Source organism: Glossina fuscipes, unplaced genomic scaffold (genome assembly GCF_014805625.2).
Source record: "Glossina fuscipes isolate IAEA_lab_2018 unplaced genomic scaffold, Yale_Gfus_2 59, whole genome shotgun sequence".
NCBI classification, from domain to species: domain Eukaryota; kingdom Metazoa; phylum Arthropoda; class Insecta; order Diptera; family Glossinidae; genus Glossina; species Glossina fuscipes.
Genome location: NW_023998431.1, coordinates 5,393,237 through 5,412,530, shown reverse-complemented (window position 1 = coordinate 5,412,530; position 19,294 = coordinate 5,393,237). Strand labels below are relative to the sequence as shown.

The window sequence follows — 19,294 nt, the reverse complement described above, 5'->3', positions numbered from 1 at the left end:
TGAAAGACCTCTTCGGAAGTCTTGAGGAAGATCTTAAAATTTCTTTCAAATAATGAATTCTTTCTCTTTCTATTATAAATCGATTAAGTCAAGAAAACAAAATTGATTTTCTGTAAAACATTATGAAAATTTTTATGAAACGTAAACTATTGAAGTATCAAAAGGCAATCACATCGGAATCTATAGTGGACACATAGTTAACCGTAAAAGGGAAAAAATGTTTTTTCACTAATATGGGTACCCAAGAAAGTTAATAAAACTGTTTCGTTAAAAATATATTTTCGCTTAATGTATGTCCCATAAATATGACATTGTAACGTAAATTACTAAGAACAAAAAAAAAATATATATATATATATAAGTATATTCCTTCTCGTCTTCCTCCTTCACTCTAAGACGATTCGTGAATTGTAAACATCCCCATATAACAAACCACTTGCATAGCGCAGACTCACTCTGATACGATTCAAGCAATGAGAAGCTCTCCATATAAGACGGCGCTTCTGTGGCACGGACTCACGGACTCTAACACGGCTCGAGAATTGCGAGCATCCCCTTATAACACGGCACCTCCGCAGCACATGCTCGCTCTAACACGATTCGAGCAATGGGAACTTCGCTATATAAGAGGGCCCTTCAATAGCACGGACTCACACTAACACGGCTCGCGAAATATAATATTAGTTTGGGGAAAAAAAAATCCATTATTTTTATATGAACTTCAGTACTTTATTTAACATGCTTCGGATTGTCCGATTTGGGTCAAATATGCACCGTTTTGTTGTACGATTTGTTGCCATTTTAAAGGTAACTTCAAAATGCCTCTCTCATAGAAGTCCTGGTCTCTATTTGCAAAAAACTCTAGTAGTCGATTTTCACAATCCTCCCTAGATTCCAATTTTTTATCATTTAAGAAATTTTGCAATGCAAGAAAAAGATGATAATCGCTTGGTGCCAAGTCCGGACTGTATGGCGGATGCATTAAAACTTCCCAACCAAGCTCCCGAAGTTTCTGGCGAGTCACTGTAGATGTGTGTGGCCTAGCGTTGTCCTGGTGGAACACGACACCTCTCCTGTTGGCCAATTCTAGCCGTTTCTGGTCAATCGCTATCTTCAAACGGTCCAGTTGTTGACAGTAGAGATCAGAATTTAGCGTTTGGCCATATGGAAGCAACTCATAATAAATAATCCCCTTTCAGTCCCACCAAATGCCTAGCAAAACCTTCCTGGCCGTTTGAGGTGCTTCACCGCTCTTTGACCACGATCGTTTTCGCACAGGGTTATCCTATGTGATCCATTTCTCATCTCCAGTCACCATCCGTTTAAGAAATGGGTCTATCTCATTCCGTTTGGCCAAGGCTTCGCAGATGGAAATTCAATCCATCATGTTTTTTTCTGTTAATTGGTGTGGCACCCAAACATCGAGCTTCTTTTTGAATCCAGCTTTGTGTAAATGGTTTAAAATTGTTTTATGGTCGATTTTTAGTTCCTGGGCGATGTTACGACTGCTAACATGCCGGTCAACTTCGATCATTTATCCGATTTTATCGACATTTTCGACGACAGGCCTACCTGTGCGAGGTGCATCTTTAACATCAAAAATTCCTGAACGGAATCTACGAAACCAAAATTGCACACGATTGGCTGTTACAGTATCGGAACCATAAACACCATTCACAATTTTAGCCGCCTGGCTTGCATTTTCGCCTTTGTCAAAGAAAAACTGTAAAATGTACCGAATTTTCTCATTTATAACACGCTGTAACTCACAACTGAATGCACCAAACAAAAAACAGCAAAAGAATTTTTTTTACTGCGAAATGTCACCTTTCCAACGAGCTGAAATTGTTTGATCGATACTTTAGGAGAAATCTATCAGTGCAGCCATCTACCGAAAAAATAATGGATTTCTTTTTCCCCAAACTAATATAATAAAAACTATTGAAAAAAGAAAAGTTTTATTAAACTGTAGCCAATTCCCTAGTTTTACTAGAAAGTTTACTTTACAAAGCATAAAGAAGGAAATAGACTTAGACGAACAGTTAGAGTCATTTTTCTTAAATGATGATCCTTTGAATGAAAGAAGCGCATAGTTTAAAAGACAAGTTCTTCTATAAATATCTCTCAAATAGAAGCAAGCAGACAAAAATTTGCACATTGTTTGCAAAGGGTAGCGAAAAGATCTAAAGATAACGCAGAAATATGCTCAGAGAATGAAGATATCGTGCCAAAGAGAAAACTCTCGCGATTAATTGTGCCCAGTGATCACGCAGAAAACACTGTATAATTCTTATTTCTATGTATTATATCTTAAGAAAATTTTAGTAAACATATTTATCTTAATTACGAAAATATGATAGCACGTTTTTTAATTTTTGGAAGCTAACTTTGGAAGCTTTTTTACTAGTTCTTTGCTTCGTTTAATACTGATACGCATAACATGGTAATTTTTTGGAACGTAAGCCCGTGTTATACGAGAATTACCTGTATTCTTGCCATTTTTATACGCTCTTAACCAGGACTTTCGAGCTTGTGTCGATGAATGCAACACCCAAAAGCGCGTAAGACAAACCCACCTAATGCACTTGTCTGTGCGTGTGTATATCCATATATATTTGAGATCAATCGTCGGAGACTTCAATTGCAAATGGAATTGGATATGAAAAACAATGCAATTTCCAAAGTTCTTCGGCAAGTACCGCGCGATACAAATCAAGAAATAATATTTCGGCATTCTAAATTGTTATGAAAAATCCTTTATGGATGGGGAAATTTTTTAAACCATTCTCAAAGAACCGCTCCCGCGAAACTAGGAACGCGTTTAATTTTCAATATTTGATAGTGAAAACTGGTCCACAATAGTAATTTGACATAAAAATTAGCCTTGTCGAATTTGGATCATGTACGTGCTTTCTTGAATTCCACCCCCAATTAAGGGTTCTTATGGAAAACAAGCGTTTATATGGCAAAAATATCCAATTCTTGATACTTTAAAATGGAAACTGATCCGTGACAATGATTTCATGTAGAAGTTAACTGTATCAAATTTGGATAGCGCTGCATATAAAGATTGTTACGGAATAGAAATGAAACAAATAGATCTGCAATTTGGACATATGTAGGGGTGCTTTGGAAAAGCAAACCGTTATACGGTGACAAAGTCCAATTTGTACGTTCTTATAAAGGAAACAGAGGAAAAATAATAAGACCTTTAACAAGTACATGAAATTCGTTAAATTTGAATCAGGTCAGTTAACGTGTTGAGTGGCTTTTAACATCAGAGCCTTCATAAGCACTGCCTTTTTTTGTTTTTAGAAATTTTCATGAGAACGATTAAATCAAAAAATCAGCAAATCATGAAAAATTCCCACAATTGTATATAAAAACAAAAGTGCAATAACTTGTAATTTTTCCTTTTTAAATAGAAAAAGGAACGCATCACACAATCTTCAAGTACATACTGTTCTGTAGTCAACAACTAACAAATTTATATTCGGCCGTGACCGAATCCCTTGTACCCATCAACTTTCTCTTAAAAGATGATAAAAACAAAAAGAAAGGACTACCATTTCTCTCTATGCTATAATGGATGCGCGTGGCAGAATATACGCGAAAATTTATATTGTTTGTATGTTGAATAAAAAATCGAGCAAACAGAATGGTTCTCTGAGACCTGTTGATATTGCACCTGTAAAATGGGATATGATCGTTTTGGATCAGCGTCTTGACATTTGTTGCTTTGCTGATGGAGTTTCGCTGACACTGATTCCATGTATTCTAATATTACCTCTCTCCGTTTCCGTGAATTCTTTCCATAAGCAATCACGCCTATCAGCATAAAGATTATTAGGACATATGCCATGTACTATCCTTTTTTAACCCGTTAACCTGTTTTTGTAATAAAACTCTGGCATTTAGCTTCTGTTCTAACCAATAGTCATTAAGTTGATCTGCAAATTTAATAAAAATGTTTTGAAACCGTCTTATCACAAAGCTGTAGGAGCCAGTGCATACGCTTCCCCGACAATACTAATAACAACATCGTTGCGTAAATCGACCTTTCAGTTTAAGAAAAAAAGTCTATGAGTTGAAAGGTAAAGTTATTCCGAAATTTCCTAACTCTAGCAATTCAATGTTCGACGATAGCATTAAAAACCCATTGTAGATAAAAAACAAGGGTTTACTATCCACAATAGACTTTCGTATATATGTTGCAAAAGCAATAACCATCGCCCTAAGCATCTCCCAAAAACTTGGATTCAAGCCCCAATGCGCCTCCAAAGCCAAATTTTGTAATAGTATATTTCACTCTCGGCATGCAGAAAAGCACATACGACGAACCACGTCTTCAAGGAACTAGTCGCAGAAAATCCTTACATTTTGAAAAATAACGATTAGAATCTTTTGTTTACAGACTGCTCTAAGAGACAGCAATGCGGTAGATACCACTGGGCAAGTCCAAATTAATCGTATGCTATACGGAAATGTTTCAAGAGATACAAGTGAAGAGCTATTTTTCAAATTGCGGATCTTGCTCGCAAACCAAATTCGAAACAGCTATCATCACGGATAGTCTGTCCATCATAAAAGCTGCAGTTCTAAGGGCATCATCTCTTTGATAATAGTGTATCTGACGCACCTGATGTACTTTAATGATGTAATTATTTTAAGTAACTGTTTGCCGTCGCGCTTACAGCGTTTAGTATAGTAAACGTCTCCATCCGCACTCTCTCTCGCTTGTTTCGTGTCACAACACCTGTCAATTTACCAATGGATCATCACAATTACATATGGATGAAATTTGTTTTAATAGCCCTGTTTTTGATATGTCTGTTTCCTATTGACAAGCGACAACCAAATATTGTACCAGATTTACAGCAATAACCACAAGACTTTCTGAGAAATGTTTGACAAACAATAACTATTTTTTGCCGCATACAATTTTATTGTATATTAAGATATTTACTTATGGGAAAAAATAATTTTTCTCAGCATTAGAAAGAATAATCTTAAGAAATTAAGGGCTATGCCATTATCTGGAATATTTTTTGAAAATTTGAAATTTTTCATCAAAAAAAAAATTGGTTCTTTGAATTTTAATATTGCAATCAAGCGTTTTAATAATTACTCACCTCCTAATAAATGCAAGTCCCATAAAAAATAATTTGCATTTAATCGTATATAAGAAATACGATTACGGATGCTCGAAGTAAAATAAATCTCTTTTTTTCTACATAATTTTGCGGAATAAACCGTTTAATTTACCCTAAATTGGGAAATTTTCCCCAAATGAAAAATTTAGCTGGACGGCCACGTCAACCAATTCTTTTCATATTTTTATTCCCGTCATCGAGAAAGGAAGGGAATGTTAAGTTCTCCGTGTGATTGTGTACGTACCAAAGACGTATTGATGTGTACATACTTAACCGAAGTCGTCGTTAGGTTGCGTATCTGCATATCAGCACAGAAAAAGACTACGGCTCATCATTACTGGTAACTAACTGATTCCCCAAAAAAACGATAAAAATTTCAATGTTTTTCATAAACTTTCGTTTTGCAATATACGTCCCAAAGTGATATATAAAGTTTTGCTAATTATATGCTCGTTAATGAAAGCCTTGTAATATCTGTAAAATCCGCTTCGAAATCAAAAGCAAAACGTTTCGCATTTTATCAATAAGAATGTTTGGGCTGATCGTAGCGCATTCTTATTTTCCAAAACAATGATTCTTTTACGGTATGGGCTAACGCATAGTCGAGCGAATAAGCGCCTGTGACCACCAACTTGGCAGTCGCGAATCTCAGCTCGTTAGGCCGCATTTTATAAATAGCTATGTATATAATTACTTATATTCGCTTGTGAATATCTGAAAAGTCTGAAAATACTGCATACCGTTTACTTTATTGTTTGCTTCTGATTTACATCCTCCGCTATAATGTCGTAGTGTAAACCATAAATTTATGTTCGCCCGTTTGTTACTACTTTAAGCCGTGCAACATGGAAAAAGAACGTATACTTTAAAATGAAATTATTTATTTGTAATTTCAGCCAGTGCTGCTTAGTTCGGCTGAAAATATATTATAGTTAATAATGCATAAATAAAATATTTATTTATTTATAAAGCATAGATTTACAAAGTATAGATATAAAGGGTTCTGGATAACTTGGATCGTGTGCTCGCTTGTACTCAAAACTCGACCGCGCTTCATATTTGAAAATAATAATTTCTAAGTTTTGTATATATAAACTAACAAAATTTACTAATAAATAAATTTTTCAATTTAACTAAACCTAATATAAATTAATTTGTATTATTTGTATAACCGCGATTGCTGGCACAAATTTTATCAATACTAATTATATTACTAGTTCTAAATTTCTTTAATTAATAATATTAATTACTGCGATTAAATAAAAAAACTACAATTATTTAAATTGTAATAAAAACTCGCAAAAATTTACATATAAATTAAATAAATAACAAACTTTTAAGCCAAAAGAAAACTTTATAAATAATTTTTTTATATTTATTATTTATAAATATAATTCATTTTAATAGTTTAATTAATTAATTTTAGTATTAATTCATCTTTATTTATGTGCTGTGAATGTTCTTGGGACTTGGAGAGAGCCACTTTCAAATTGTCATTTCTATTTGCCATTATCGTGCAACCTTTCTGCTGTAGTTTGTTGCTATCTTCGCAGACGTATATATTTTTCCAATTTATTTCCACAATTTGACATTTCAAGAAATGATGACATTTGATGTTTTTATCAGGTTTTGTTGGTGCGAACGCAGAATTTGTTAAAAAAAATACTTTAAATTCATCTGCAAAATAAACAAAGTCTCACGAATCACTTAACTCACCATTAAGTAAAATGCTTGCAAATTACATTACCAGATCTTTACAGAGCGTGGTATGTTATTACGAAAGAAAAACAAATTATGTAATTTAATAATAGAGTAATGTAAACTTTCATGACCGGTAAGTTTTAATAATAATTTGTATCGATTTAGCGAGGTGGTTTACGTGCAATTGCAACTTCTACCGTGCAGAATAGCGACAATTTATTTGTGCATCGCGATACACCTGAAGATAACCCAGATGTACCTTTCGAGTTTACACCAGAAAATCAAAAAGTATGTAAAAATTTTCCCCCTTTCCTAAGTAATTAAAGAGTTCAATCAGCGAATAATAGAGTAAATTCTTCCATCTTTAGCGGGTAGAGGCCATCTTGAGTATCTATCCAGAAGGTCATAAACGCGGTGCTTTAATACCATTATTGGATTTGGCACAACGCCAATACGGATGGCTACCCATTTCGGCCATGCATAAAGTAGCGGAGATTTTAGGTTTACCTAATATGCGTGTCTATGAAGTGGCCACGTTCTATACGATGTTTATGCGTAAGCCAACTGGTAAATATCATATACAAGTCTGCACTACCACACCTTGTTGGCTAAGAGGATCCGATGATATTTTAGCCACTTGCAAGGTAAACATTCAAAACGAAATATAACGCAATTTTAACACAAGTTTTTAAGCAGAAATCATTGGGTATTGGTGTCGGCGAAACTACAAAGGATATGAAATTTACTATTAGTGAAGTTGAATGTTTGGGAGCTTGCGTCAATGCACCTATGATCGCCATTAATGATGATTATTATGTACGATAAATCTTTAAATTTCAAAGTGATTAATTCTAATGAGCTCGCTTCTCTAGGAGGATTTAACTAACAAAGACATGGATGAAATTTTAGCGGACTGTAAAGCAGACCGGGTTCCACGTGCTGGTCCCCGTAACGGTCGCTTTGCAAGTGAACCGAAAGGAAATCCGACTTCATTGACTGAGGAACCCAAAGGGCCCGGTTTCGGTCTTCAGGCGGGCCTTTAAATTTATAAATTATAATTAATCCATAATTAAACACATTAAATAGTTTTTTGTTTTTATTGCTAATGGAACTAATGTTTGAATCGGTTATTCGATCGACAGTTTGCTTGTTCCTAAATTTTTCAAAAATAAATTATTGAAAATTTATTAAGAGAGATCGAGAAGAATGCCTTTAATTTATATTAAAACTCTTATACTGCTATCCAAACGATCAAGATCTATTTTTTCTTCAGAAACTACATTCAAGTTTACTTAACAAAGAAATTTTAAAAAAATAACGCAGAAAAGCGTTCATTCAGCTCGATCCGAGTCTTTTTAAATCCGGCACCATTTGCTGATGAAAAAAAATAACTGTGGTTATTGCATCGTTCACATGAGACAGTGCCACACGCTCTCGTTCGAATGTTAAAACTAGGCTGTTGAAGACATTTTAATTTTATTATATATCTCGGTTTTAGGGCAGAATACGTTTCAGCTGCGAAAGGATCAGCAGTTTCTTCTTTTTGCCCATCACAAAGCAAAAACGCAATACTTACCCAGCGGCGTCTAGAAGGCGTATGAAATGGCAATGCGGTTTCTGTTATGCGCTGGTATATATCAGTGCACTATTTATGTTCATTAACCTGAAATATAAAACGAATATCGTATGTTACTACAAAAAGGAAAGAAATCATCATTGACACTCGAGGCTTCAAATCGGGCATTAATGGGGATGAGTATGCGTCTTAAAGCGGATATTTTCGTTCAAGTGCATAAGGAGTTTACAATTATTCTTATTATGATTATTAAGAGAAAGTAGACGGCAAATATGTAATACCTAAAATCAGATGAAATGCGAAATTATTTGTAAAGATTTCTTAATTTTTGATGGTGTTTGCGTTTAGTCTAAGAATTTTGAGAAAGAAAAACCTAGGAGATTAAAATTGCTGCCAATCGAAGGCGCAAACTTTCAGATGCCGGTTTTATTTAAACGCAAACGATTTCATTAAAAGCAAAGAATCTTAGAATAAATTTATTGCAGCTAGAATAATAATAATAATACTTTGCGTTACAAATAATTTAAGAAAACTAATCTAACCGGACATAGAACATGTTAGACGAAATTTCAAACGTTTCACGAATTAGTGTCAATAAAAGACGCCCTTTAAAAATTTGTCCATAAAACCGAAATCATAATTTTTTACCACTAAAAATATGTTTTTATTTTAAACGATTTCTTACATTTTTCATTTCGTAAACACAAATTTTTTGTTTTGAAATGTAAGGAAAAATTTTGCGCACGAACATTTTGCAAAATGTTGCTTAAGAAATAATTTCTTTCTATTTTAATATTATCTTATGATATTGATATATGTTTTGTATTTCTGTTTTCTTTTTCTAATGTATTTTAAAAAGATGTGAAGAAATCTTCTGTTATATATTTCAACGGAAGTTTTTGTTCCTATGACTTTAAATGTTTACATCCCAACAAAATAAAGACGATCAAACAATACATCTAAAACAAGTCTAGACGAGTCTTCCTAACTGTTACAAGCAATCGAATATTGCTTGAATTTTTTGTTCTTTATACTTGCTTAACTAAATACAGATTACGTTGAAATCTGTTTAAGGATAAAAAAAGGCGAACACACTTACAACTACAAATTATTCAAATCATAATTGAAGTATATGCAATTAGTCAAATATGAAAATCTTAAAGGTGCAAATAAAGACTTTGAAAGTGTTGTTTGCTTTCTCTTGAATGATGGGTATCGATTTAATTTCGCGCATGTATTTAATATTCATTAGTCAAACGTTTAATCATCCATGTCACCGTAGAAGACTCTAAAATTAGTCAAAACTAAATATAATTTTTTTAATATCGAAAACTGCAAATGTACGGAGACTTACCGCTTCTTAGCTGAGGATCGTTTTGATTTACGCCCAATTGGATTGTTTAAATTGGTACGCAACGCTGTCTCGTTAACCAAACGCTTGGTTTTCTTGGGTTCTTCACGCAGTTCTTTAAAGGAGACATTTTCTTGCGATTTCATCCGTTTCATAAACTTTTGTATGATATCATTACAATTAAGATTTTTTTCTGGTTCCCAAGTATCATGCTTCGGTCCAAAACCCTTCCAGCGTATACGGAATACTCTACCAGCTTTCTCCTCGGCATAATCTATAATTTTCTCGACTTCCCATTCCTTATTCGGATCCTCTTTAGGTTTGATTGAAATATTTTTTGCATTACCCTTGCCTTTTTTGGCGGGCGATCCACCTTTTTTAGGTGAATTTATGGCTTGCTGGAAGGAAGAAAAGGACCTACTATTGAAAAGTTTGAATTATAATCTGAGCAGAAAAGTTTTTAACGAATGGGCTTATCAATTGGGAGCTATTAATGATACATTGTTGATGTAAAATTGGGTCCAGCTCTTTCATATGACGTAAAACATGACCTATTTAATTTAAATTAAACAAGTTATAATTTCATCAGCTGACGACACCGCTTTTTGGCAACCGATTCCCAAGTAAATACATATTTAAGTGTAATGACGCGTACCTCAACCGATCCTAATCCAGATATATTGAAATCAATTTACATTTTAAGTGATGCAAAACAAATGCTTTTTTTTTGCTTTCACTAACGTTAGATAGCGTAAAACTTTGATAATTCGTTCCGGATGAAAAGATCATTTTGCTACATTTAACAATGCTACAGCTGTTTTACGAGTCGAAAAGTTGTTAAAATAAATAAAATTTCAACATTTCGACTTTTCTTTGAATTATTATTGAGCAAAATGCGTTATATTCGTGACTCTAAAGTTTAGTGAAAGCGTGACATTTTGTAGTTTCGATTATCAACTAAAGATATATATGTATATATGCGCCATTTCTCAGCTTTCTACGTAAACTTTAACAAATTCCAGCAACATAGTTAAATCGATTTGAAATTTGTGTTAATCAAAAATGTTTAGTTTCTAAATAACGGATTTGTGATGGACACATATAACAAACATTTCAATGCTAAGTATTTGTGTTCAAAAGGATTTTCTATGCCAAGTTACTTCAAAATACACAAATCCTTGAACAAAGCACAGAAACCATATTCCTCAGATCGATTGTACTGCTTCTCATAAAAGGTGAATCAAAACAAATTTAGTTTTTCTTAGCCACACTTCTAAAAGTTTATAACTTCTTCAGTATAATGGCTATGTAAAAAGTTTTCACTGCCACTACCTTATAATAGCATCTGTAAAAATTAGTTTTCACTTTAAATTGCTTTAACTTGCCGTCTGCACAACGCATAGGGTAACTCTATTGGTTTGCCACACTTAATAACTTTCTAGGCAACTGTACTTTTTACTTCACTTTTGCCCTGGATGCCGTTTATAGAATTAAATAGACGAGATACGTTTTGTGTGCCTAGTGTGTGTTTTTTTTCATAACCCATATTCGCGGAAGCCACTTACCTTTTTCTTATATTTGTCTATAATATCCGGACAATTTAATGTATCTTCTGGCTCCCATGTATCATCATCTTTAGTATACCCTTTCCAACGTATAAGAAAATATGAAATGCCACGTTCGATTTTGTGACCTACAATATCTTTCACTTCGTACTCTGCTTCTTCCTCTTCTTCGTCGTCTACTTTAGGCGCCGACTTTTTTGACTGCTTACCTTTACCGCCACTTTTCATGTTTTTTTTACCTTTGCTGCCGCCGCCACTGTTAGTCGCGCTCTTTCTCCCTTTCTTTTTTGGATTTACTGTACCGTTTAAAGGCTCATCATCGCTGTCTTCTTCAGTAGCACCGTCTTTTCTTGCTGCTCTTTCCGCCGCTTTTCGTTTTTTCCCTTTTTTACCATTTTCAGGTTCGCTATCTTCTGGATCGTTGGAATCCGGTAGCTTGTCCTCGTCCTCGTTGTCGCCGGTCTCATCGCCAGCAGTCTCTTCATTATTGGTCATTGAATCTCTGCTTTTATTGTTTTCGTTATTGGCGCCATCGCCAGTGTCCGATTCACTGCCACTAACTTGATCGTCATCTTTATCTTCAATTGTTTCCTCGCCCTCGTCGGCTTTTTCATCATTTTGCTGCTTTTCTTCATTTTCGGCAGCTTCCGCGTATTCTGATATTTTCTTTTTATGAAGCTTGCCCACCATCTTGACTAATTGTCACTACTACTACCAAAAACAATTGTACACAAAAATAATCGTTTTTTTTTTTTTTCGTAAAACGGTTTTATCGTAGAGCACGTATTTACTACATGAACTTTTACTAATTAAATTTTGTAGAATTCAGTGTTTTATATTTTTACTTTCTTAATCAAAAATTAAATAACATCCAACGTTTTATTTGCATGAAGGTTTACAGGAAAATTGAAAAAGACGCGTTGTTAATGGAAAAATGGTGGATTTTTTCTTCCTACAAGCAGAGTTCCCTCTGCTAGAGTTATGTATTAAAAAGATTGCTCTCAGATGTAATATCACATAACCATAACTCTTCGTATCATAGTGGCAAATAAATTGCTGGATATATGGTTTTTTCTGAACTCGGTAACCCCGTTATAGGCACGTGGGTACAAATTGCAATAAATAAAAAAACTTTATTCTTCAATAAAATTGGTAAAAATAATTTGAAATATAATAGCAAAAGTAAGAAGACGATATTTCGACGAAGCTATGAAGATGAATGAAGATGAGTTTTCCGAAAAAAAAGTCTTAAAATTTGAACAAGAAAACGGATTCACCATAAAGAAAAGAAAAATTACGGAAGAAACTGAGCATTCAAAACCAACAAGCAGAATAAGAACTTCGAAACATTTTATCAATAAACTAAGACCAACTAAAAAATTGGCAAGCAATCATGCACCGACTAGGGAAGAGAAAACTGATTGGCGTAAGTTTAAACAAGATAAAAAAGAATTGAAGTTGAAACGTAAGAAGGTTAAAGACTCCTACAAAATTTGTGTGGAAGCCAAGAAAATTTATGAAAAACTTAATAATCGGCGAACTGAAAGCAAAGCGGAGCTTGTGGAAAAATTGTATAACCTTTTTATTGCGGATGACATATTAAACAAAATGGTAATGGCTCATGATTCCTCTCGCATAATACAATCTATGCTAAAACATGCAACACCTTCGCTACGAGAAGAACTTTCTAATCGTTTGTTACTTTGGGTTGCAGACATGGCAGTTTCTAAATATGCTCATCATTGTGTTTTGCGTATTTTCAACTATGGTTCACCCACAATTAAAACGAAGTTGGCGGATGCTTTAATGGGCAGTATTGTTAAATTGGCTTGCCATAATATATCTAGTAAGATCCTAGACCTTGTATATTTAACTGCAGCGAACCCTAAGCAAAAAGCTTATATGCGACAGGAGTTCTATGGTGATTTATATAAGAAGTCGAAAGATGACAGCATTTGGACACTAGCTGATGCGTACAAAGATGCGAGCAACATGAAAGCGTCAATTTTAGGTGCAGTCAAGTCGAACTTGGAGCGTGTGATCAACAAAAAATTGATAGATAATTCGTTATTGCATGCAGTACTATTGGAATATCTTAAAGAATGTGATGAAGATAAGATGGAAGAGATAGTAACAATGTGTACCACAATAGTACCACTAATGTTAACGACGAAAGATGGATGTCAAGCGGCGATATTATGCTTTTATAAATCTTCCACGAAAAATAGAAGGGTAAGTTGATTATAATTTTTTTACACGCAATTTATAATCTGCTTATGTGAATTTCAAGGCTATTCTCAAATCTATGAAAGAACATTTAGTAAAAATTTGTACGCATGAGCATGGTCACATTTTTGCGATAACTGTTCTAAACGCTTTGGATGATACGAAAGCTCTCAAAAAGGTTATTTACGATACACTACATCCTCATTTGGAAACTCTGATGGCTACCCAAGGGGGTCGAAGAGTTATAGAATGGTTTGTAACACCTGGCGATACAAATTGTTTTCATCCAGCATTCATTGCCGAGATTGAAGAAGGTTTAAAATACAGTAAGAAAGATAAGGAAACTAGACGCAAGGAGATTTTAGAGCAAATAGAAGAGCCTCTGACTATCTCAATAACAAAAAATGCAGAATTCTGGTTAAGTAATAAACATATTGGGCTCGTAACGGCTGGAATATTAGAAAAATGTAAGTGCATATTTTAGTATACCCTAGAAACCCCATTTATTTTGATATTTTACAGTATCATATACAAATTTTTTGAATGTTGCACTATGTTTAACCAAAGTTATTGCTGATTCTACTTGGACGATTGATGCCTCCGTCGAATTAAACGACAAGAGTAAAAAATCTCTCGATACAGAAAAAATCATCGAGGAGTCTACAAAACGATTGCAAAGACGCAAGCAGCATAAAATGAAAAGCTCTTTCGAAGAAGGTAAAGAAAATCCTAAAAAAGAGGATGCACATACAGCTACAATCGAAAATGAACAAAAGGTAAAGCGCATAAAATATTTTGGTTTCATATGTATATGTATTAATTTATCAAATCAGAAGCCTGTTGTTAATATGTGGGGTATTGAGGAAGCCGGCCTGCATATTGTTCTCAAGAAAATTCTTAAAAATGATAAGGAACGCTCCGCAAAAAATCCTGGCGGTGAAACATTTGGTTCATTACTGATTAAAGAATTGACGGCAGAAACCTTACAAAAGTGGATAACTATTAATCGTGCTTGTTTTATTCTATTAAATGTAGTAGAGAACAACTCGGAAGAAATTAAAACTCATGTACAATCAGTTTTAAAACCTCATCGCACGTTATTGGAGCAACAAAAAACCAACGGAGCGCAATTTTTGATAAAAAAACTCTTTTAATAACTAGTTTTATATAAATTTTTATTTCTCGTCGAATCGTCTTCACACACAAGTAAGAAAAATAAAGCTTACGGTGGAAAAGGATGCCAAAACATCATATATCCTTAAAAAAAATGGTGTAATGATTATAACTAGAACCAAATTGTGGTAAAACACGTATATCTTAGTACAGCAAGCGAATTAGTACGAATGCACTATTTTAGCTCTAATTTTAAACTGCTCTTTTCTTGTTGAATGAAGAACGGCCTTTGCGTTTCGGAGTTTACTCTGTGCGTAATATTACATGCAAACCAGAATCTGTATCTACTATTTTGGATAATTGACCCACTTTAAGGCTGAAGGCTGCCTCCTCGAATGGTTTTTGCATTTGACCTCGTCCAAACATGCCCAAATCACCGCCTCTTTTGGCGGAACTACAGTCACTATACTTTTGAGCCAAGTCTTCTAGTGTGGCTTCCCCATTTTCAATTTGTTTGCGATAGTCTTCTAAAATCTGACGAGCCTCTTCCTTTGAACGCGTTACATTTTCCTCACGCCACGAACTTGGACGCCGGCTGCCTTTATGTTTAACTAACAAATGACAGCAACGAACTTCACTGGGGCCGCTAGCTGAGATTTCCTTTTTAGCTGGCTCTGTTGGCAAATCCCATTGGGACTCCTTAGTATAAATGTTTAGGTAATAAGTAAGTCCTTGTAGAAATAAAAGCAGAAAAATCAATACAAAATGCGAGTGAATTCATTGAAAATAAAATATTGCAAATGCACCGCCCCATGGCCACTCCATGGATAAATAAAATGAATTATTTAATTTTCTTACCAGTAGAACGACTAGTGCGTACTTCCCAACCTTCTGGTATATTTTTCTCAGTATCGGACATTTTTTTAATGTTTTTAATGACAGTTTCTAATTTCTGTTGAATAAAAATGTTTGATATTTATTAGGACTATGTAAATATAACACAAATACGCACCGGTTAACAGAGTTGCAACATGCGTTTTTCAAAATATGATTACCTTATTCAGGATCAATAGGTAACTCTAATCCCTAGAGAACATAATAAATGAGAATAATTTTATACAAAAATAGTAATAATTTTTAATATGACTTGGCCGAAAAGAATTAGAAAATTATTTTTGAATTGTAACAATCTGAATATTAAATAAAAAAAAAATTTTTTTATTTATAGAATTATTAAAATTTTTGTAATAAGGAGATCGTTTACGGTCTTTCACTATTTTCTGAAAAGTCCCGTTTTACTATGAGACTATGGCATCACCATCACCATAAACTACTATAAAGAAGTTCAGTTGGAGAAAAGCCGTCGAAGAAAAGAAATGGTGGCGAATTGCACGTAAAACAGGTCGCGAAGGATAAGAAAAAATCTAATTAGAAAATTTAAAGATATGTAGTTTTCATAAAAAAACATCTAATCGGTAAATATGTAAACAAACTGTTTTTACAGAAGTGGTTTTCGTAAAGTTGAATTTCTTGTTAAATCATTAAAAAGCAAGACGCATCTGTGCAAAAATCCTATAAAATCTCTAAAAGAAATTTAAAGAGAGAAATCGCTTTTGATTAGGTGAGCCATCAAATATAAAAAAGAGAGGAAAATATATCCAATACGAAATTTGTTTATCGTAAGAAAAAAGCATTTTGGGCACCTTTTTAATCAAAAAGCAACCGAGTTTCTTCTTCAGCAAAAAACAAATCAATAAAAATTACAAACACAATTTTGTAAAACAAAAGAAACAAGGCTTCACATTTTTTTTTTTTTTTTGACAACTGGCTTATATACCTTCAACACCATACACAGCTGTACACATGCAGGTCAATCGATTCAATACACATACATATATATATGCAGTTTTGCCTTGCTCCACTCTATGAGTGTTTGTTTGCGTTTATCACGAAAGTAAGTAATTTTAAATTTTCGCGAGATGAGCTGCTGCTACGCAGTTAGTCTATGTTGCTGTAACTAAAAGATCAGGCGAAGCGTTTATTTTCTTTGTAGTGCATAAATCCTATATGACAATAATAGGACAAGAAATCCAAAAGGTATTTAGTTTATGATTATGGCTTAATAATAATAAGAATAAGCTTAAATTGCGAAGTTTTGTTTTGCTATTTTCTTTTGTTTTTATTATTTTAAGGATAACAAAGTATAGAGTATAACAACGTTCTCTCGTACGCTTCTTTTGTGTAAACGAATTGCTTATTAACTTATTTTTTGCTTGAACTACAATGTTTAGTGTTAACTAAATTCGTTCCTAAAATTGTGAATGCAAGTAGTTTCTAAAAATCTAAGCTGTATGTAATTTCTACAAAGCCATAATGCGTACCTTGTAAATTTTTCAAAAAAAGTGAGGAAGCAGTCTTAAAAAAGTCTATAAAATGTAATAGTACTTAGATTCGATATAGGCGCATGCACTTTCAATTCGCTAACCATTGTAAAGTCGTTCGTAAGACATTCACTACTATTTAAAAAAAGTATCACTTGTAAGCTTTGTGTATAGATATATGTATAAATCTATATATATATATATATATATAAATTTATATATCGAAATCGAAAGTGCATACATCGGACCCGTTTATTTTTACACTTTACGGACTTCTCTTAGACTTCTTTACCCCGTCTCCTAACATGTAACAAATTGTTTATCAATTATGCTACTTTGAAAGTTTGTTGATCAAGCGGACTTGTTTCTTAATTAACAAGAGACAAGTTATGCTCGGCATGGGGTGAATTAGCTTACTCCACCCAGCGTTATATAGCATATAACCATTTCAAGTCGATTTGAGAACACTTCTTCGTCACAAATTAAAACATTTTATTTTTATACTACGCCATATATTTTTACGGTTAATTGGAAATCTTGGGAGAAGCTACACGCATTTTTTTCGGCTTAATTGATCTTTTAACTCGACAAGTAAACTCCGTTTAGATAATGTGGGAAACATTTAAATATCAATTTACAGCAATAATCTCGAAACCATTTAATTTGAAGGTCCATTAATTTTTAGAAAGGACACATCAGTTTTGTATGATGATACCAATTAAATTAATTGTGATGATTTGCGAACTCAATCTCTTGAGGATGATAGCAAAATTTTTCAAACAATGTAACGAAATTGTAATTGTGACTTTAGCCGACAGTTGAATGGTAAATTCAAACAAGAGTAGATCGAGCCAATTTATCCCCCTACCCAGACTGTTCAAAGTTGTATATGAATGCTTCGCTTACCAAACCAATTAATTCCACCTTAATAATTTTTTCTTAAATTCGAATGTCAAAGCACTTGTTACACTCCTAAATAAATATTAACGATATTAATTGATAAACCTTTTTTTGGTCATTCAATAATAAATAATTTATTTCAGACAGTTTCATACTCTAATGTAAATCGCAATTAAAAAAACAGTTAAATAACTACGGAATTGGTTTTTAACCTCTAAAGTGTTATCTCTTTTTTCTTTTTTTGATTTTATAGAGTTAGTCGACTCGGCAAGTGAGGCATTTGCATACAATAGGGGGCCCGGCCCGGTAATCAAATACTTTAACAAGATTACTAAGCTTACTTGGCATCCACAAGCAAACGTCGTGAAATTACCCATACACCATACAATGTAATGCCATGATTCTTTATTTCCTTAATTCTACTGTCATTTGGAACAATGTGTCTCTAATGGTCTCTTTCTCCATTTCAAATGTTTGCACTTTTAAGTTGAGCGTAGACAATTTTTTCTCGACCTGGCAATCGAGTGGCTGGTTAAATAAAAACAAACAAAAAATGTGACATTTCGATATTAGGATGTTACAAGCGGTATGATAACTTACGTTGTCTAATAAAGTGAACAGTGGCAATGAGTTAAATGGTTGGAGCACGATTTGGAATATTTTTATATCCTTTCCTGCTCCAATATATATAAATTAGGGTGTATTCAGCCTGGCTTTCCTATATCATTGTTTTTTAAATGAGTTAATTGTATAGATATTCGAAATTTAACGGTTTTTCGTATTCTTTTCAATTTCTTTGCTTTCTACTTAATAAAACATATTTAATGACAACATAACCTTGTCAACTCAGCCCACGGACTTCACGTTATATGGTTATGCTGTTCAAGCAGAGTTTGAGACAATCGTCAGTGTACACCTACATTTCGCATGTCATGTCATAATGCTGTCAGCTTAAATAAAGAACAAATGTGCGTTTTTAATACAGCATTCTTTTAGAATGGCAAATGTTTGTTTGCCTTTTTGTCGCACCTTAGATTTTTTTAAGCTTTGATTTTTAAATCTTTATTCGTTTTTTGTTAAAAGAAAAATGCGTATTAAAGCTAATTAATTTAAGGGGAAAAGCTCAAACTCCTTCTTCAATGTATCTTCTTTTCTTGATTGCAGTGAAAGGAATAGGAAAAACTAGTTTGATTGGCAGCGTTCAAAGGTCAAGCAAAACAATTTGCGACAGAGAGAGAGAGAGAGAGAATTGCATCGTCGAATTTCATCAAATACAAGGAATTCTTGTATCAGTGTCATTAGTAAAATGGGTTCAGTTATGTCCCTGT

The 19,294-nt window shown here is 33.6% G+C and overlaps 5 protein-coding genes across 17 annotated transcripts in view; 3 read left to right on the top strand and 2 right to left on the bottom strand.

Moving 5' to 3' along the window:
- The first annotated feature begins 6,738 nt into the window (after positions 1 to 6,738).
- LOC119637415 (NADH dehydrogenase [ubiquinone] flavoprotein 2, mitochondrial) lies at positions 6,739 to 8,058 on the top strand. Its single transcript, XM_038033435.1, has 5 exons — positions 6,739 to 6,919; positions 7,020 to 7,142; positions 7,223 to 7,498; positions 7,551 to 7,670; positions 7,727 to 8,058. Exons 1-5 carry the CDS (start codon positions 6,881 to 6,883, stop codon positions 7,895 to 7,897), a joined length of 729 nt encoding a protein of 242 aa, XP_037889363.1. The 5' UTR covers positions 6,739 to 6,880; the 3' UTR covers positions 7,898 to 8,058.
- On the bottom strand, positions 7,941 to 12,290 carry LOC119637414 (chromodomain-helicase-DNA-binding protein 1). 3 transcript variants are annotated; one of them, XM_038033432.1, is made up of 4 exons: positions 11,347 to 12,290; positions 9,785 to 10,179; positions 8,431 to 8,517; positions 7,941 to 8,310 (listed from the first exon to the last, which is right to left on the bottom strand). In XM_038033432.1, the coding sequence occupies exons 1-3, from the start codon at positions 12,034 to 12,036 to the stop codon at positions 8,475 to 8,477; spliced, it is 1,128 nt and encodes a 375-aa protein (XP_037889360.1). In that variant the 5' UTR covers positions 12,037 to 12,290; the 3' UTR covers positions 7,941 to 8,310; positions 8,431 to 8,474. The 3 variants fall into 3 exon arrangements, with proteins under 3 accessions (XP_037889360.1, XP_037889362.1, XP_037889361.1); XM_038033434.1 differs by lacking the exons at positions 7,941 to 8,310; positions 8,431 to 8,517 and adding an exon at positions 9,632 to 9,734; XM_038033433.1 differs by lacking the exons at positions 7,941 to 8,310; positions 8,431 to 8,517 and adding an exon at positions 9,632 to 9,718.
- Positions 12,291 to 12,389: 99 nt separating this feature from the next.
- LOC119637411 (protein penguin) lies at positions 12,390 to 14,772 on the top strand. The gene is made up of 4 exons (XM_038033427.1): positions 12,390 to 13,578; positions 13,637 to 14,039; positions 14,095 to 14,348; positions 14,406 to 14,772. The coding sequence occupies exons 1-4, from the start codon at positions 12,556 to 12,558 to the stop codon at positions 14,724 to 14,726; spliced, it is 2,001 nt and encodes a 666-aa protein (XP_037889355.1). The 5' UTR covers positions 12,390 to 12,555; the 3' UTR covers positions 14,727 to 14,772.
- A 95-nt stretch (positions 14,773 to 14,867) lies between these two features.
- On the bottom strand, positions 14,868 to 15,762 carry LOC119637416 (putative peptidyl-prolyl cis-trans isomerase dodo). Its single transcript, XM_038033436.1, has 3 exons — positions 15,698 to 15,762; positions 15,544 to 15,637; positions 14,868 to 15,416 (listed from the first exon to the last, which is right to left on the bottom strand). The coding sequence occupies exons 2-3, from the start codon at positions 15,602 to 15,604 to the stop codon at positions 14,989 to 14,991; spliced, it is 489 nt and encodes a 162-aa protein (XP_037889364.1). The 5' UTR covers positions 15,605 to 15,637; positions 15,698 to 15,762; the 3' UTR covers positions 14,868 to 14,988.
- Positions 15,763 to 16,075: 313 nt separating this feature from the next.
- The window catches only part of LOC119637410 (ecotropic viral integration site 5 ortholog), a 66,214-nt gene continuing 62,995 nt past the window's right edge, over positions 16,076 to 19,294 (top strand). For 6 of the 11 annotated variants that reach the window (XR_005247250.1, XR_005247249.1, XM_038033426.1 and 3 more), the window contains exon 1: positions 16,488 to 16,639. Coding sequence is in view for 7 of the 11 variants with exons in the window: in XM_038033426.1 (XP_037889354.1) it covers positions 16,611 to 16,639 (29 nt within the window). In the remaining 4 variants the exon portion in view is untranslated. Of the gene's footprint in view, positions 16,307 to 16,485; positions 16,640 to 16,675; positions 16,783 to 19,294 lie in introns of those variants that run through there. The other 5 variants (XM_038033419.1, XM_038033420.1, XM_038033421.1 and 2 more) reach the window with 4 other exon arrangements.

Bases quoted from the DNA above. Each gene is read 5' to 3' on its own strand.
- LOC119637415 (XM_038033435.1), top strand. From the start codon at position 6,881: ATGCTTGCAAATTACATTACCAGATCTTTACAGAGCGTG. The intron at 7,143-7,222 runs GTATGTAAAAAT...TTCCATCTTTAG, and splicing joins TTACACCAGAAAATCAAAAA to CGGGTAGAGGCCATCTTGAG. The intron at 7,671-7,726 runs GTACGATAAATC...TCGCTTCTCTAG, and splicing joins CCATTAATGATGATTATTAT to GAGGATTTAACTAACAAAGA.
- LOC119637414 (XM_038033432.1), bottom strand. From the start codon at position 12,036: ATGGTGGGCAAGCTTCATAAAAAGAAAATATCAGAATACGCGGAAGCT. The intron at 10,180-11,346 runs GTAAGTGGCTTC...TCTTCCTTCCAG, and splicing joins TAGACAAATATAAGAAAAAG to CAAGCCATAAATTCACCTAA. The intron at 8,518-9,784 runs GTAAGTCTCCGT...TTTATATTTCAG, and splicing joins CGATCCTCAGCTAAGAAGCG to GTTAATGAACATAAATAGTG.
- LOC119637411 (XM_038033427.1), top strand. From the start codon at position 12,556: ATGAAGATGAATGAAGATGAGTTTTCCGAAAAAAAAGTCTTAAAATTT. The intron at 13,579-13,636 runs GTAAGTTGATTA...GTGAATTTCAAG, and splicing joins CTTCCACGAAAAATAGAAGG to GCTATTCTCAAATCTATGAA. The intron at 14,040-14,094 runs GTAAGTGCATAT...GATATTTTACAG, and splicing joins GGCTGGAATATTAGAAAAAT to TATCATATACAAATTTTTTG.
- LOC119637416 (XM_038033436.1), bottom strand. From the start codon at position 15,604: ATGTCCGATACTGAGAAAAATATACCAGAAGGTTGGGAAGTACGCACT. The intron at 15,417-15,543 runs GTAAGAAAATTA...TATTTCTACAAG, and splicing joins ACGCACTAGTCGTTCTACTG to GACTTACTTATTACCTAAAC.